The sequence below is a fragment of the Guillardia theta genome (assembly GCF_000315625.1).
Source record: "Guillardia theta CCMP2712 unplaced genomic scaffold GUITHscaffold_87, whole genome shotgun sequence".
NCBI lineage: Eukaryota > Cryptophyceae > Pyrenomonadales > Geminigeraceae > Guillardia > Guillardia theta.
The window spans coordinates 39,405-53,157 of record NW_005434587.1 but is presented as its reverse complement, the minus strand read 5'-3'; the positions used below and the strand labels follow the sequence as shown (position 1 = coordinate 53,157).

General features: G+C 53.4%; 6 protein-coding genes across 6 annotated transcripts; 5 read left to right on the top strand and 1 right to left on the bottom strand.

The window, feature by feature from the left end:
- Positions 1-539: 539 nt before the first annotated feature.
- GUITHDRAFT_144426 (hypothetical protein) lies at positions 540-2,461 on the top strand (the record flags this gene model as incomplete). Its single annotated transcript, XM_005825035.1, has 11 exons — positions 540-956; positions 999-1,079; positions 1,130-1,237; positions 1,289-1,357; positions 1,404-1,474; positions 1,525-1,594; positions 1,823-1,881; positions 1,934-1,976; positions 2,071-2,157; positions 2,275-2,349; positions 2,393-2,461. 11 exons carry the CDS (start codon positions 540-542, stop codon positions 2,459-2,461), a joined length of 1,149 nt encoding a protein of 382 aa, XP_005825092.1.
- Positions 2,462-3,256: 795 nt separating this feature from the next.
- Positions 3,257-3,798, top strand: GUITHDRAFT_154773 (hypothetical protein). Its single transcript, XM_005825034.1, has 4 exons — positions 3,257-3,369; positions 3,415-3,463; positions 3,563-3,600; positions 3,648-3,798. The coding sequence occupies exons 1-4, from the start codon at positions 3,277-3,279 to the stop codon at positions 3,741-3,743; spliced, it is 276 nt and encodes a 91-aa protein (XP_005825091.1). The 5' UTR covers positions 3,257-3,276; the 3' UTR covers positions 3,744-3,798.
- A 53-nt stretch (positions 3,799-3,851) lies between these two features.
- GUITHDRAFT_144425 (hypothetical protein) lies at positions 3,852-4,737 on the bottom strand (the record flags this gene model as incomplete). The annotated part of the gene is made up of 2 exons (XM_005825033.1): positions 3,852-4,362; positions 4,706-4,737. 2 exons carry the CDS (start codon positions 4,735-4,737, stop codon positions 3,852-3,854), a joined length of 543 nt encoding a protein of 180 aa, XP_005825090.1.
- Positions 4,738-5,699: 962 nt separating this feature from the next.
- On the top strand, positions 5,700-6,692 carry GUITHDRAFT_115663 (hypothetical protein; the record flags this gene model as incomplete). Its single annotated transcript, XM_005825032.1, has 9 exons — positions 5,700-5,733; positions 5,801-5,846; positions 5,886-5,973; positions 6,025-6,093; positions 6,141-6,198; positions 6,257-6,293; positions 6,400-6,451; positions 6,501-6,603; positions 6,643-6,692. 9 exons carry the CDS (start codon positions 5,700-5,702, stop codon positions 6,690-6,692), a joined length of 537 nt encoding a protein of 178 aa, XP_005825089.1.
- A 563-nt stretch (positions 6,693-7,255) lies between these two features.
- On the top strand, positions 7,256-9,131 carry GUITHDRAFT_115662 (hypothetical protein; the record flags this gene model as incomplete). Its single annotated transcript, XM_005825031.1, has 9 exons — positions 7,256-7,300; positions 7,365-7,424; positions 7,471-7,530; positions 7,670-7,839; positions 8,341-8,373; positions 8,547-8,588; positions 8,632-8,741; positions 8,792-8,842; positions 8,884-9,131. The coding sequence occupies 9 exons, from the start codon at positions 7,256-7,258 to the stop codon at positions 9,129-9,131; spliced, it is 819 nt and encodes a 272-aa protein (XP_005825088.1).
- A 1,697-nt stretch (positions 9,132-10,828) lies between these two features.
- On the top strand, positions 10,829-11,356 carry GUITHDRAFT_115661 (hypothetical protein; the record flags this gene model as incomplete). The annotated part of the gene is made up of 1 exon (XM_005825030.1): positions 10,829-11,356. The coding sequence occupies one exon, from the start codon at positions 10,829-10,831 to the stop codon at positions 11,354-11,356; it is 528 nt and encodes a 175-aa protein (XP_005825087.1).
- Positions 11,357-13,753: the final 2,397 nt, after the last annotated feature.

The window sequence follows — 13,753 nt, the reverse complement described above, 5'->3', positions numbered from 1 at the left end:
CCGCTCATCCACTGAAAACCTCTTCCCCGCTCATGCCCATCTGGATGATGACGATGATCTGGACGACGGTCAGGACAAGGATCAGGACGAAGGCAGGAGAAGAAGAGGAGAGGACAGGAGAGGACAGGAGAGGACAGGAGAGGACAGGAGAGGACAGGAGAGGACAGGAGAGGACAGGAAGGAGAGGACAGGAGAGAGAAGAGCAAGGGAGAAGAGCGAAAGATAGAAGTGGGAGGGAGGGAGGGAGAGAGGGAAAGGAGGGAAAGGAAGGGAAGAAATCACACTGGCGAGCAGAGCACGACTGAAGGCAGAAATAGAAAGGAAAGAGAAAACATATGCGTGAGAGAGCAAATGAGTATGAACAAGGTGATCGTGGCATGTGATCAATCAAGGACGAATTTGTCATCGGAGTGACCGATCAGTCAGTGACTTTGGAGACAGATGTCTTATCGCTCGAATCTCTTTGCCTTCTGATCAGACACACCCGCTGGCTCAAGAAAACATCATGTCAACTAGAGGTGATTCTGATCACTCTCAATATGCAAACTCATTCGTCTCACGCTTTTCAACAAGTTGGTTCGAGGTCGGCAGCGCATGTTGCCGCGTTCTCCTGCCTTTCTATGATCATCGTTGCGATGCTTGTCCTCCACGACCATGGCTCTGAGAACCTCCAAGTGGAGCTACAGTCAAGCAGCGTCGGGTCGGATTCGTCCATGCAAGACATGCAGAAGGAGGCCGAGCGGCAGCTCGTGGACGCGGCGAAGCGAAAGATGCATGCGCTCTCGCACAAGGTGAATGCCGTGAAGCTGTCGAGCTCGGCGCGGGAGGATCAGACGAAGGCGGAGCTGCTGAAGAAGAAGGCGATCTTGGGGAGGCGGCAGGAGGATCTCGACAAGGCAGACAAGGCAGTGCAGGACGCTCAGAAGGAGCTGAAACATATCAAGGAGGAGGAGAAGGTAGGGGGGAGAGCTTGCTACTGGCACCTGACTCCTCCTCAGACTTCGAGCTCCACCAGCGACAACGACAGCGCCAAGGCCGACAAGGCGAAGGAAGACATCATGAACCTGGAGAGCGAAGCAGTGAGTCTGACCCTCCGACCCCTGCGACGTTCCATCATGGCAGAGCGCAGGGAACCTTCAACGAGAAGGCGCAGGAGGAGGAGCAGAAGATCGTGCTAGTGAAGGCAGCAGCGGCGAAAGAGGCAGCGAAGATACCAGAGCTCTTCAAGTCTGCGCGAGTGAGAACATGACTGCTCGTGTCAGCTCCCTTGCTGAACCTCCACGTGCAGAATGCTGAAGATGAAGCTGACAAGCTGAAGCTGGTTGCGAGAAACAAGATGCAGGACTCGAAGAGAAAGGTTCCCCTTGCTCCCTTCCTCTCTCCATCTTGACGGGCTCGGGCAGTCGGAGGAAGCTTTCCGACTGGACAAAGTTGCGGAGGAGAAGGAGAGAGAAGCTCATATGATCCGGAAGAAGTGACGATGAGAGATGTTGAGAGGGAACATGATCGCTCAATTCTTACCAGGTTGATCTCGATCCTTGAAGAGAAGACAAAGATGTTATACACCAAAGAGCAGGATGCTTCCAGGCAGAAGGTGAGTTTTCTTTTCCCTCCATTGCGCTTGCTCCTTCCCTCAGCCCTTTCCTCCCCCCTGTATTTACACTCCAAACATCTTTCCCTTTTCCCGTCAAATCTGTGTGGACCATGATTCTCCTGCTCTATGTTCCCTCCTCCATCGCTCCCTCCCTCGCTGGCTCCCTTCGTCCTCCCTTCGTCCTCCCTCCTCCTCTCCTCGCCCAGCTGTCACTGTCATCCCTGAAAGCTCTTCCTGAAGGTGTACGCGAAGAAGGCAGCCAAAGAGGCGGCCAAGGAGGCACAAAAGTGAGGAGGAGGCTTTGCTCTCGTCCTTTAATGTCCCTTTGATGTCCCTCAGGCTGGCGGCGCTGGCAGCTGCCAAGGCTCGATTGGCCAAGAAGGTCACAGGAGGGGAGGGGAGGGGAGGAGGGGGAAGAGGAGAGGGAACATGGAGGGACTGAGAGAGGGAGGGAGGAGCTGAGAAATACGGGGCAGGCGGAGGATCAGCTCAATCGTGACATCGGAGAGGAGAGGGAGGCTGAGGCGACGGTCAACGACGGGATCAACAACGTGAAGATGAAGGTGAGAACTCTGTGATGGGACATGTGAAGCTGGCGACAAAGACTCTGTGCTGTTGACTTGTTGCATTCAACTTGTTGTTCTTGGAGTTGTGTTCCGTTGCTGAACCTCGTGATTCAGGAGAACGCGGTCAGAGATGCAAAGAGGGCGTTTGAAGATCTGAAACGCAAGGCTGGAGGGGGAAGAGAAGAGGAGGTGAAAGTGAATTTTTCCCGTTGTGATGTAAATCCTGTCGCAGGAAAACGACGAAGCTCCTGAAGTGGACGAGAAGGTGGTGGAGGAGACGGGGGGCAAGGGGAACGACTGACATGGTACCCTTTGCAGATAGGAAAGCTGAAGGATGAGGCGACAAAAATCCACCACCAAGTCCTTGAGGTAGAGGAGGGGAGGAGGAAGCGATAGGGTCGGAGAGGCCGAGAATGGCCATCTGGTGATGATACCTTCCCCCCCCCCCCCTCCCTCCTCCACCTTCTCCTGCTCCACCTTCTTCTGCTCCTTCTCCTGCTCCTCCTTGTGCCGCCCTCTTATTGACTTGGTGATGAAGGTCGTGAAGGAGCGAGCGGCTGGAGGGCCTCTCGATCACAGACTGAAGGAGGATGGACATTACAGTACAAGAGAAGTAGCCCACTCCTCCTTCTTGCTTCCCTTCCCGCCTCCTCCGTCCTCCTGGACCTCCTCCTCCTCCTCCTCCTTCCTACTTTTCCTCCGCCCTGTTCCCCTCGCCCCTGTCTCTCCACCTTTCCTCTCGTCTCTGCACTTTGTTCTCCTTCTCTGACTGCATTCCTCCTCCCGCACCTCCTTCCTCCACGATCCTCACGTGCAAGCAGGAGAACTTCAAGAAAGCGCTGGCAGAGGCGTATCGATCCGGCTATGAGGCGAGGAGCCTTGCCCTCTCGGCTTCCTCTTGCTGACGTGATGCTGCAGAACGAGGACGTGAACTTCAAAGGGGCTGGCGGGCGAGGAAGGGAAGATAGGAGGGACGGCGAGGGAGAGCGAGGGAGCGAGGGAGGAGCGGGAGGAAGGGACGACAGAATGACTAGCAGGAGAGAGAGAGATGATGAAGAAGAGGCTCCTGCAGGGCGATGGCGGACGAGGAGGGAGGCGGAGGAGGGAGGAAGTGACATGGGGAGGGGAGACCGGGGGGATGAAAGGCGTGAGAGGATCTCCTCGCAAGAGGGGGACAGGAGGGAGCGAAGCAGCGGAGGAGACACTCAGGTCTGTCCTTGTGAGCCGTCGCGATCGGCTGACGAGTATGTCTAGAATGCAAACCTTCCTCGCGGTCTAGAAGATGCCCTGCGACGAGATACAGGTCTATCCTCCCTCCTCCCCCGGCTCCTCCCTCTCCCCTTCTCTCTCCGCCCTCCTCCCTCCCTCTCCTTGGAACTTCTCTGCTCAGTCTCTTCCTCAGGTCGCGGGCCATACAAGAGGATGCATGAGGCGCTCACGGTGAAACTTGCTGCTGCTAGATCTTCCCCTGACCTCTCCGCCCGCAGAAGATGGCAACGGCGACCCCGGGCAAGAGCAAGCCTCCTCCTCTCCCTCACTTCACTCCCAGCAGGGACTGGAACCATTTCTGGCATCGAGGTTGAGGACGTCACAAAATCTTAGCAATACTGTACTGACAGTGAACTCGACTTACACGATGGTTCTTCCTCCTTCGACCGTCTCCCATCCCTCCTCATCCGCTTCATCGCCCCTCATTCACCTTCTTCGTCGTCGAAAGACAGGAGTTTGACATTCTTAACACCTTTTCCTTTGCTCTTGGTGGGTGGTTTTGCCTCTTTCTCCCTCTTCTTGAACTTTATCTTAGGGTTGCCGTGCTCGTCGTACTCGATCTTCTCTTCCTCCTCTTCCTCCTTGGCTTTCCCCTCATCCTTCTTCTCCTCAGTCACCGCTGCCTCCTTGTCCCCAGCTCGTTTGGTTCGTTTGATCGTTCGCGCATTCCTGCCCAGCTCCTCGGGAAGCACGATGCTTCCTCCATCCTGTTGAATCTTAGATGCAAGGCCATCATAGTCCCGCTCTTCCTCGCTCTCCTCCTCCTGGTCCACTGGACCGAATTTTGCCTGCTGCGAGCGCTTCCTCCCTGCGATGGATCCTTCAGGGGCACTGCTTCCCCCGAGCTCCCTCAAGAACTTGGGGACGTATGCTGTGAACTGCGGTGCTCCTCCCCGCCCTCCTATGCCGGAGATGGACTTGTCCTGCCTGTTGCTGCAGCAAGGAAAGATCATTAGCGCATAGCTAGCGTGAATGATAAATGATCGGGCAGCAGGATAGCTGGGTATGACGGTCATAATGCAGAGAACACAGAAATGCACGTTACGACAGCGGAAGGATACCAAGGAAGCATGGAACGACGAGCACCAGACAAGGACTAAGGGTGGGCAGGGGGGAGGACAAGTACAGGTTTGTCGAGGACACTGGAAAGGAGACAGAGAGGAGGGAAAAGTAGGCGGGGAGGAGGAGGTGGTGGTGGTGGTTGTGGAGGAGGAGGAGGAGGAGGAGGAGGAGGAGGAGGAGGAGGAAGGGTAGGCCGGATCAAGGACATTCTTACATGCCATCCTCGCCGTATCCATGCCGCCCCATGGCCTTCAAAGTTTTCACTTCCCCATAATTTTCTAATAATACAATTTGCCCTCAAAGATTTGACCTTGAAAGTTTCAAAGTTTGCTCCCCGACACACTAACACTGAACATGGTGGTGATGGGACGGATTGAATGGCGATGATCCAGCTCCCCACCACCACCACCTCCTCCTCTTCTTCCTTCTTCTCCTCCTCCTTCTTCTTCTTCTTCTCCTCCTCCTCCTTGTCGTCCTCCTCTCCCTCTCCCTCCTCTCCCTCCTCCCCATCGCTCTCAACCTCACCCCCTCCCTCATTTCTCCCTCATCCTCATCCTACCCTTGTCCTGCTTCTTTCTCATCTGCTCGCTTCATAGCTCTCACGCTCCGATGAACATCGTTTTGACTCCTAAAGATTTGTCACGCGCTGTTGCTGTAACTCCTAGAAATCCAAACTCTTCTCCTCTCTCGCCCTGCCGCGTGCTTGTCTTCTTCCTCTGTCTCTTCCTCTTGTTTCTTCCAGCCAACGTCGTGCCAGCGAGCGCTTCACAGACGGTCTGTTGCCATCGCCTTCGTGGAGGAGGTTCGAAAAAGAAATCAGGCAGAGTAGAGCAGGCTTCATCATCCGTCTTTAAGAAGTCGAATAGCGATTCAAGGTCCACTCTGCTCACAGGAAAGTACAAGGACTTGCCCAACGAAGAGACAGCGGCATGGTACCTCCCGCATGATCAGAGCTGGTTCAGTGAGGTGTGAACAGGTGGCGGGTGTTGGATTTGCTGTTCGATCGACGGAGTGAGCGATCTAAGAGGAAACACACACAATCGCGATATTATGGCAAATACAGTGTGAACAGAACCTTTACGCTGAAGAAACTTCAGCATGGAACCAAGAGAGAACAGAAGATACAAACCAAGGCAATGAGAATCTTGCGCACAAGTTGCTATCCTGACGTGCAGTCTTGGTGGCAGGAGTCACAAAGAGCGGAAGACATGAATCTGATGAGCTACTTGGAATATCTGTTTGGTGACAATGACAAAGGCACGACAAAGTTGCTCCTCGATCTACGTCAAATGACAGAGCTTGCATGCAGGTGGTATCCTGAGTGCAGATTTATCGGATGTCTATGGACGGAAATGGTAAGTGCAAGAGGAATCTGCAACTCTGACATGAATCAGGTATGACACACCGGAAGGAAAGCACTACTTGGAAAGAAAGCGCAAGGCTCTAGAGTATGCCAAGCAAAGCGAGAGCAATGCGTATGCGGTGAGCGTCGATTGCTACAGGAGGCATCACTGTTGACTTACAATATGGCAGGTGAGCTATTTTGGAGTGAGTCCCGCAGATTTTGATGAGATAGAGAGAGTGCGGAAAGAACAGAACGAGGTCCTCTGCTCTGCTCCGTGTCTTCGACCTCTTTACCTTCTTGACAGGTATTGAAGCGGGCTGGACTGTCTCAGATTAGAAAGCCTGAAAGTTCAAGCTCCGTAGGTTGTATCGAAGTTCTTCTGAGAGAGTCCTGAAGACCTTGCTTCTTCAAATTTCTCAGACTCAATGACGGAATGGGCAATGAAGGCGCACGATATGTAAGGAAACACTCCCTGTGTTGTGTTTGGATCTTCAACTTCAGAAATGATTGCTACCTTTGAATGTGTTGGAGATGCTAATCAGCTATATACTTCTACTTTACAGGGTCCAGCGAGGACAACCAATGGATTTCAGCAACTACACCAACGTTACCAGGGTCATCCTGCTTTGTTGCAATCACTGTAAAATCACCTACTTTCTTGCAGGATACTCTTGACTACATTCCAAAATTCCTTCGCAAAATGAAAATCCCGAGGTCTGAATGTCGAAAGTTGGATTCTCAGCTCGACGACGACGATGACCCATTATGTGAGAATATTCATTCTTCGATGATAGAAGACTCCGCAGGGTCATTCAGCAGTGATCCAGTTGACGTCAACCAGACAGTCTCTGAATGAATTGATGTGCTGTTGCTTAACAAAGTAAGGATTGCCAGTTGTCTTCCCCCCCACCCCCCGCCCCCGGGCCCGGGCTCAGTCACCGTCACTGGGAGTCACTGGGCCGATGCCCGGGTTCCGATTCAAGTCCGGTCAGAGCAACTGCCCGGTCCGATCGCCGCCGGGCCTCCCTGGTACGACGGTCAGTCACGCGGCCCCGGGCCCACTGGCGAGAATCTGGAACAAAATCTGGATCAACTTTAGAACGATTTTTTGTCTGGAACAAGCGAGTTTGCGGCAGGTTCCATGGCGGATTGCGACGTGACGATCATTGGAGGAGGGGTGAGAGGAGGGAGGAGGGGAGGAGAGGGGAGGGAGAGGAGGGGAGGAGAGCGGAGGGAGAGGAGCAGGGCAGCAACAGGGAGGAGAGGACAGATGCACAGAGAAAGGAGAGGGGAAGGAAGGATGGAGGGACAGGTCAGATGGAGAACAGGAAAGAATACATTCGATGCTAAAACTCAGGGGGGAAGGAATGAAGGGAAATGGAAGATTAGAATGAATGAAGTCTGTTTCAGGTTGTTGGGATGGCAATTCTTCGTGAACTGACTTGTCGCTACGACGGATTAAAAGTGATTTGCCTTGAAGCAAAAGTCTATACCATTTGCTTCTCCAATCTCGTCTCATTGCGTTCAGGAGGATATCTGCATGGGAGCAAGCTCCGGCAACTCAGGAATCTTGTGTACAGGCAAGTCGGTAAGCTGTTGATCTACTCCCTCTGATCAACATGCGGAACATTCAGGATATGATGCTCCTGAGGGAAGGTGAAGTTACCTTCGAGTGCAGTTGCGAGGATGGGATTGTGAGAATTGATCAGTTTGGAGAGACACTGCCTGTCATTGTCCATGAGCGAGATGCATGAAGTCGTAGACCAAATGTGTTGTCCAGCTGTAAGATGGCCAGAAAAGTAGGGGAGACAGTCGGTGATGTCTGCTCTACAGGTGAGATCAGGTGCTATGGTAATAGCGTGGAAGGACGAAGAAAGGGAGCTCCTCCCGAAGTTGCTTCAAGACAACCTGGACATCGGAGACACTGGCGCCAGGATCTTGTCTGCTGAAGAGCTATATGAGAGAGAGAGTCGGATAAGACGCGGAGCGAAGGTTTGCTTTCGGTTTGCCTTGCTCGAATGACCGCATCAACTGCAAGGGGGCGCTGTTGGTGCCAGGAGAAACAGTTTTAGACTCCTGGTTTTACGTCCTTTCGCTTGCAAACTCAGCTTTGCAGCACGGAGCTGAAATTGTGCAAAATGCAAGGATTTCGAAAGTATGCAGAATAAAAGATCAAGATTCGAAGGTAGTTGGCTGGTATCGACTTGTCCTTTCGGACGGTTTCTGGATTGGAAACGTGATGAGAATTGCGAAATAGGGAGCTTTTGACGGATCGAAATCAAACTTTTCGAACAAAATTCGTCATCAATGCAGCTGGAAATTTTGCTGACAAGGTGTCAAAGTCTTTTTTTACGTTTCACCACTGGAATAACGAAATTTCTCCGACAGGTCGAGACACTGCGATACCCACAAGGTTCACAAGTTCCATTTACAATCCGACCTCGTCGAGGTCAGGTCAAGCAGACTCTATGCAGCTGAATGCAACTGAAGTTGTGGATCGACAGTATGCTGTATTTGCAGGTCATGATGGTGAAGATGTAAGCTTTCTTCCTCCGCTTCAGCCTGTGAGTATCGGCTCTGCTCGTTCGGAGGCTCATTCCTCTCTACTCTTCAGATTCCTTCCTCTGAAACCAAGGGTGTCTACATATTTCAATCAGTGTAATCATTTGATATCAAGAAAAAAATTTCGCGTGAAGCGAAATCTTTGCAGCTATGGCAACATTGTCTGTGGACCAACGGCCGAGGATGTAGAGTAAGCATTCATCTTGTTCTTTATGGTCGTAATGATGATTCAGCGAGAGAGACGAGCCAACTACTTGCTCGACGACGATTGCCAACCTGGTGAAGTATGCACGTCAACTTGTGCCATCACTACAAGACATGGATGTGGCTGGAAGTTACGCTGGTACCTTTCACGACGATGCAGATGAAATATCTGATGACGAGACTTGACAGGTCTCAGACCTGCGACCGAGTTTCGAGACTATCAGATCAAAGGCAGTGAAGGTGTTTTCGCTGATCATCAGAGGGTTTTTAAATGCTTGCAGATGAAAACTGGATCACGGTCGCTGGAATTCGTTCCACCGGTGTTAGCGCTTCACTGGGGATCGGCCAATATGTCGTCTCTCTGCTGAAACGCATGCGTCAAGCACCCCCTGCTCTCAAGAGAGATCGATCACTGCAACCCAAGAACATCAAGTCTTCTTTCTTGAGTGTGTTGCGGACAGCGATGACAACGCCGCAGGGCTCTGCCTTCACCAAGAGAGCTTATCTCCAACAAGTTGTTCACACATGATGGTATGAAATATCGTTTGTCGTTTTCATTGCTCTTGCCGCTACCCTTTTGCCCTTCTCCTCCTGATGGCCTTGGTCTTAATCTCCCTTTGTATGACAGAATGCTTGTGCGCAGATTGTGGGGAGATGAGAGTGATTATGGATGGTCAAGTCAGGTCTAAAAATCGTCCCTTGGAGTCCTCAGTTTCAGAACTTTGTGACAGGATGGTTTCGCACCCTCTTGCAAGGTTCGGAATGCAAAGGCTCATCAAGCTCATGAAGCGATAGGACTCGAGTGGGAGGTACATTCCCGGTACGTATGTCAACCAGGACACGAGAGGATCACTTGATCTTTGATGACATCTGTGATGTATAGACAAGAAACAATTAAGAACGAATATTTCTACATCTAAATTAAGCAATAAAAGCGAACATTTCTACATGTACAGTAAACAATAAAGAGCGAATATTTCTACATGGGGTGTATCATACAGAAAGAGTTTCACGAATCTTTGCGGGGGTCCCTCTCAGTTGGTTCTGACCTGCGAAACAAAAGTGTGAAGGAAGGCCAACAAAGTTCACTTAGTTTGCAAGCAGTGAGAATGTCCTCAGAGAATCATCGAAACAATCTAATCCTCATGAAATAGTCGGAACAGGTCTGTGAATTTGTTTGATTCCTCATTGAACAGGCCAACACTGGTGCATGTGGGGTGCTAGGGTGAGTACTTACCCCAGTACCGATCATCATCTATCCAGGCTCATGGGATTGATGCTGGTGTTCAGCTGAGATCAAATCTGCTCAAAAAGAAAAGTCACATAAAGAAACTGCAAGGGGCCCAGGGAGAGGAACATATCAGTTGCAGTCAGAGAGAAAATTGTAACGGATGTGGAAGATCGATCATACGATTTCACGAAGGGGAATCCACATTTCGTCATTCCACAACATGCTGATATCTTTGTGCTATCCTTCATGTCGACTGCTGATTACCTTGGCTGACAAACTGACCCTGCCGAAGCTCTTTGCCGCCCGTCCTCGGTCGCACTGTGCTGAACAAATACTGCACGTGCACGATGTGCTTCTTATTTGTCCCCCCGCTCCCCCCCTCCTACTCTCCCGCTTGTCCTGGTACTGATGTTTTACTTAACTCAACCCGGTCCGGCTCTATCTTTACTCAAAGTTAAGTTAAAAAGTTTTGCTAGTGAGAAACCGGAGCGGGCTCGGCGAGAACATCAGCCTCCGGGGCCGCTGAGAGAAACTCCGACAGGGCTCCGAGTAGAACACTGAAGTGACTCCCAGTAACTTGAAAGTTTGTGGCAGACTTTGAAACTTTCGAACCAAAGTTTTGAGCCTCGGAGTTTCGAGCTCTCCGTCGGCACCGATGGGGTGGGGGGGGCATGACGGCCCAAAAAGTTGAGTAAATTCTAGTACCAGAACTGTGTTGACGTGCCACTCTGTTCACGGATGCCATTCGCTGACATTGACTGAAAAATTAAAAACAGCGAAAACAAGTGATTTCATTCTGTAGCCGGCTAGACGCAAAAAGTCTTAAGAATAAACGGGTAGTTATTCCATATATCAGTGGGGGTAGGGGGTGGGAGGTGCGGCCCTCAAGATATTCCTCCATTCAGCTCTTGTATTTAACAAGCCATTCCGCTCCTGCTCCGCATTCCTTTGCCCTGCTGCTCTCGCCACGTTCCGTTCAACCTTTCGATACAACCATGGCAATCTTGATCCTCTCTGATACAGATTCATCCTCCTCCTCTCCTTCCTTCCCCTCCTCCCCTTCCTCCCCAACCATCCTCCAGCGTATCGCCGTCCAGGCTCGCCCCCGTCACTCCAACAAGCGCGAGACCGTGCAGCTCAGCCGCCTCCTTCTCTCGCAGCTCTTCCACCTCCGCCAGCAAGAGGCGGCCCATCACCTCGGCATCTCCCTCACCTCCCTCAAGACGGCCTGCCGGAGGCTGGGGCTGGATCGATGGCCCTACACGCGGGATCGCAGCAGCAGCAGCAGCAGCAGCAGCAGCAGCGACGACGCGGGGGAGGCCCAGACCTCAGTCGACCGCGCGGCTCTCGACCAGGCGTCGGAGGCCCAGGAGCCCGAGCCCGCCAGCTCGCCCGCCTCGGGCGACCAAGCGCGACCAGGCGAGACGATGATGGAGGCGCTGTTCGGAGGAGGGGAGATCTCGCTGGACGTCGGGGACGTGGGGACGGAAGAGGAGGACTGGCTGTCGTCAGTGTGGGACTGAAGGACCGGTTTGAAGGAGGGACCGGCGTGTAAAGTAGACGAAGATTGATGAAGATAATAAATGTCGAGTGCCGATACTATGACCCAGGCGGGGAGGCTGGAGCAGGGACAGGCAGGAGGAGGGCATCTTTCATGTCAGGGCAGTTGATTGTAGACCTCAGCCTTCTTTTTTCAACGATCTATTTCATATGCAGCGGATGTAGTTGTAGGTCAACAGCTTGTCGTCCGATGGGACTCGGAGCCGGCCCGGGGCTTCACTGGATTCCCCTGTCCGATCAGCCGCTAGCCGCATGATTATTCAACGAAATCGCCGCTAGCAACTAGATCTTACGTCTACCGTTGTTCCGCTTGTCATGAGTCCCGGCATTCTCTTCTTCGCAGTGTGGTGTGGCTTTTAATGTTGATGTATGAATACTAGTTGAAGACTGAGACTCGTGATCTGACCGCTGACATCGATCGCTCGCATCGGATGCTCGGCGCCGATTGCGGCGGCGCCGCCGACGAACGTTCAGACAAGGAGTCCGTCAAGCGCGCAGCAGCCATCGGAGTCACAAGTTGATCCAACGATCAGCGTCCAAAGTTCAACTCCGAGCTGAGCTGGTTTTTCGGATACCTTGAGCCCGAGAGCCCGGCCCGGGCGCAGCAGTGGCTCCCGGACTAGGGAGTCGGATGAGCAACAGAAAACCGTCACGGAACAGCCTTCGAGGCACAGCACGTCAACCCCACGGACCGGAGCCCTGGTCATGCCACCCGGGGGCAGCAAGAGGAAGATAGTCTCCTCCTATCTCAATCCCGCACTCGTATGTGGGGCAGCACTGGGCCGTCTGGCCGGCTATAGAACATGATGCGCAGGTAACGTGACGGGCTATAGAGCTGACATTGGGGGAAACATGCCAGAAGCTTTTAAAAGGGGCAGTGCTACTCTACACTTCTCCATCCTCCTACACCTGCCACACACTCCGCGGCTCGCCTCTGTCCAAGCATCATGCTCGCCCATCACGCCCTCCCTGCCTTTTGTCATCTCCCCTCTCCTTCCCTCTCCTGCCCCTCCCTCCTTCCCCCTCACCCTCTTCCGTCTTCGCCTTGGTCTGACTCTACCTGCTCCTCCTCCTCTCCCTCCTTCCCCTCCTCCCCTTCCTCCCCAACCATCCTCCAGCGTATCGCCGTCCAGGCTCGCCCTCGTCACTCCAACAAGCGCGAGACCGTGCAGCTCAGCCGCCTCCTTCTCTCGCAGCTCTTCCACCTCCGCCAGCAAGAGGCGGCCCATCACCTCGGCATCTCCCTCACCTCCCTCAAGACGGCCTGCCGGAGGCTGGGGCTGGATCGATGGCCCTACACGCGGGATCGCAGCAGCAGCAGCAGCAGCAGCAGCAGCGACGACGCGGGGGAGGCTCAGACCTCAGTCGACCGCGCGGCTCTCGACCAGGCGTCGGAGGCCCAGGAGCCCGAGCCCGCCAGCTCGCCCGCCTCGGGCGACCAAGCGCGACCAGGCGAGGAGCTGGAGGGGTGGTGGGGGATAGACGGGCCGAGCGAGGAGAAGGCGGAGGCGAGCAAGACGATGATGGAGGCGCTGTTCGGAGGAGGGGAGATCTCGCTGGACGTCGGGGACGTGGGGATGGAAGAGGAGGACTGGCTGTCGTCAGTGTGGGACTGAAGGACCGGTTTGAAGGAGGGACGTGTAAAGTAGACGAAGATTGATGAAGATAATAAATGTCGAGTGCCGGTACTATGACCCAGGCGGGGAGGCTGGAGCAGGGACAGGCAGGAGGAGGGCATCTTTCATGTCAGGGCAGTTGATTGTAGACCTCAGCCTTCTTTTTTCAACGATCTATTTCATATGCAGCGGATGTAGTTGTAGGTCAACAGGCTTGTCGTCCGATGGGACTCGGAGCCGGCCCGGGGCTTCACTGGATTCCCCTGTCCGATCAGCCCTAGCATTATTCAATGGTTCCACGAAATCGCCGCTAGCACTGAACTAGATCTTACGTCTACCGCTTGTCACGAGTCCCGGCATTCTCTCCTTCGCAGTTGTGGTGTGGCTTTTAATGTTATGTTAAACTCCTGAGACCTCCCAGACATGAATACTAGTTGAAGACTGAGACACTGGCATGAATACTAGTTGAAGACTGAGACTCGTGATCGGACCGCTGACATCCGGCGCTCGGATGCTTGCCGATTGCCGCGCGGCGGCGCCGTGCGAACGTTGATCCGTCAAGCGCGGCGGCCATCGGAGTCACGTTGATCCGACGATCCGATGATCACAGCGGCGTCCAAAGTTCAACTCCGAGCTGGGCTGGCCCGTTTCGGAGAGATACCTTGAGCCCGAGAGCCCGGCGCAGTGCCCCGGCCGGCTCCCGGACTAGGGAGTCGCTCGGATGACTCGAGCAAAAGAAAACCG

Coding starts and splice junctions, on each gene's coding strand:
- GUITHDRAFT_154773 (XM_005825034.1), top strand. CDS start 3,277: ATGGGGAGGGGAGACCGGGGGGATGAAAGGCGTGAGAGGATCTCCTCG. Junction 3,464..3,562: donor TGCCCTGCGACGAGATACAG/GTCTATCCTCCC, acceptor TCTCTTCCTCAG/GTCGCGGGCCATACAAGAGG. Junction 3,601..3,647: donor GGATGCATGAGGCGCTCACG/GTGAAACTTGCT, acceptor CTCCGCCCGCAG/AAGATGGCAACGGCGACCCC.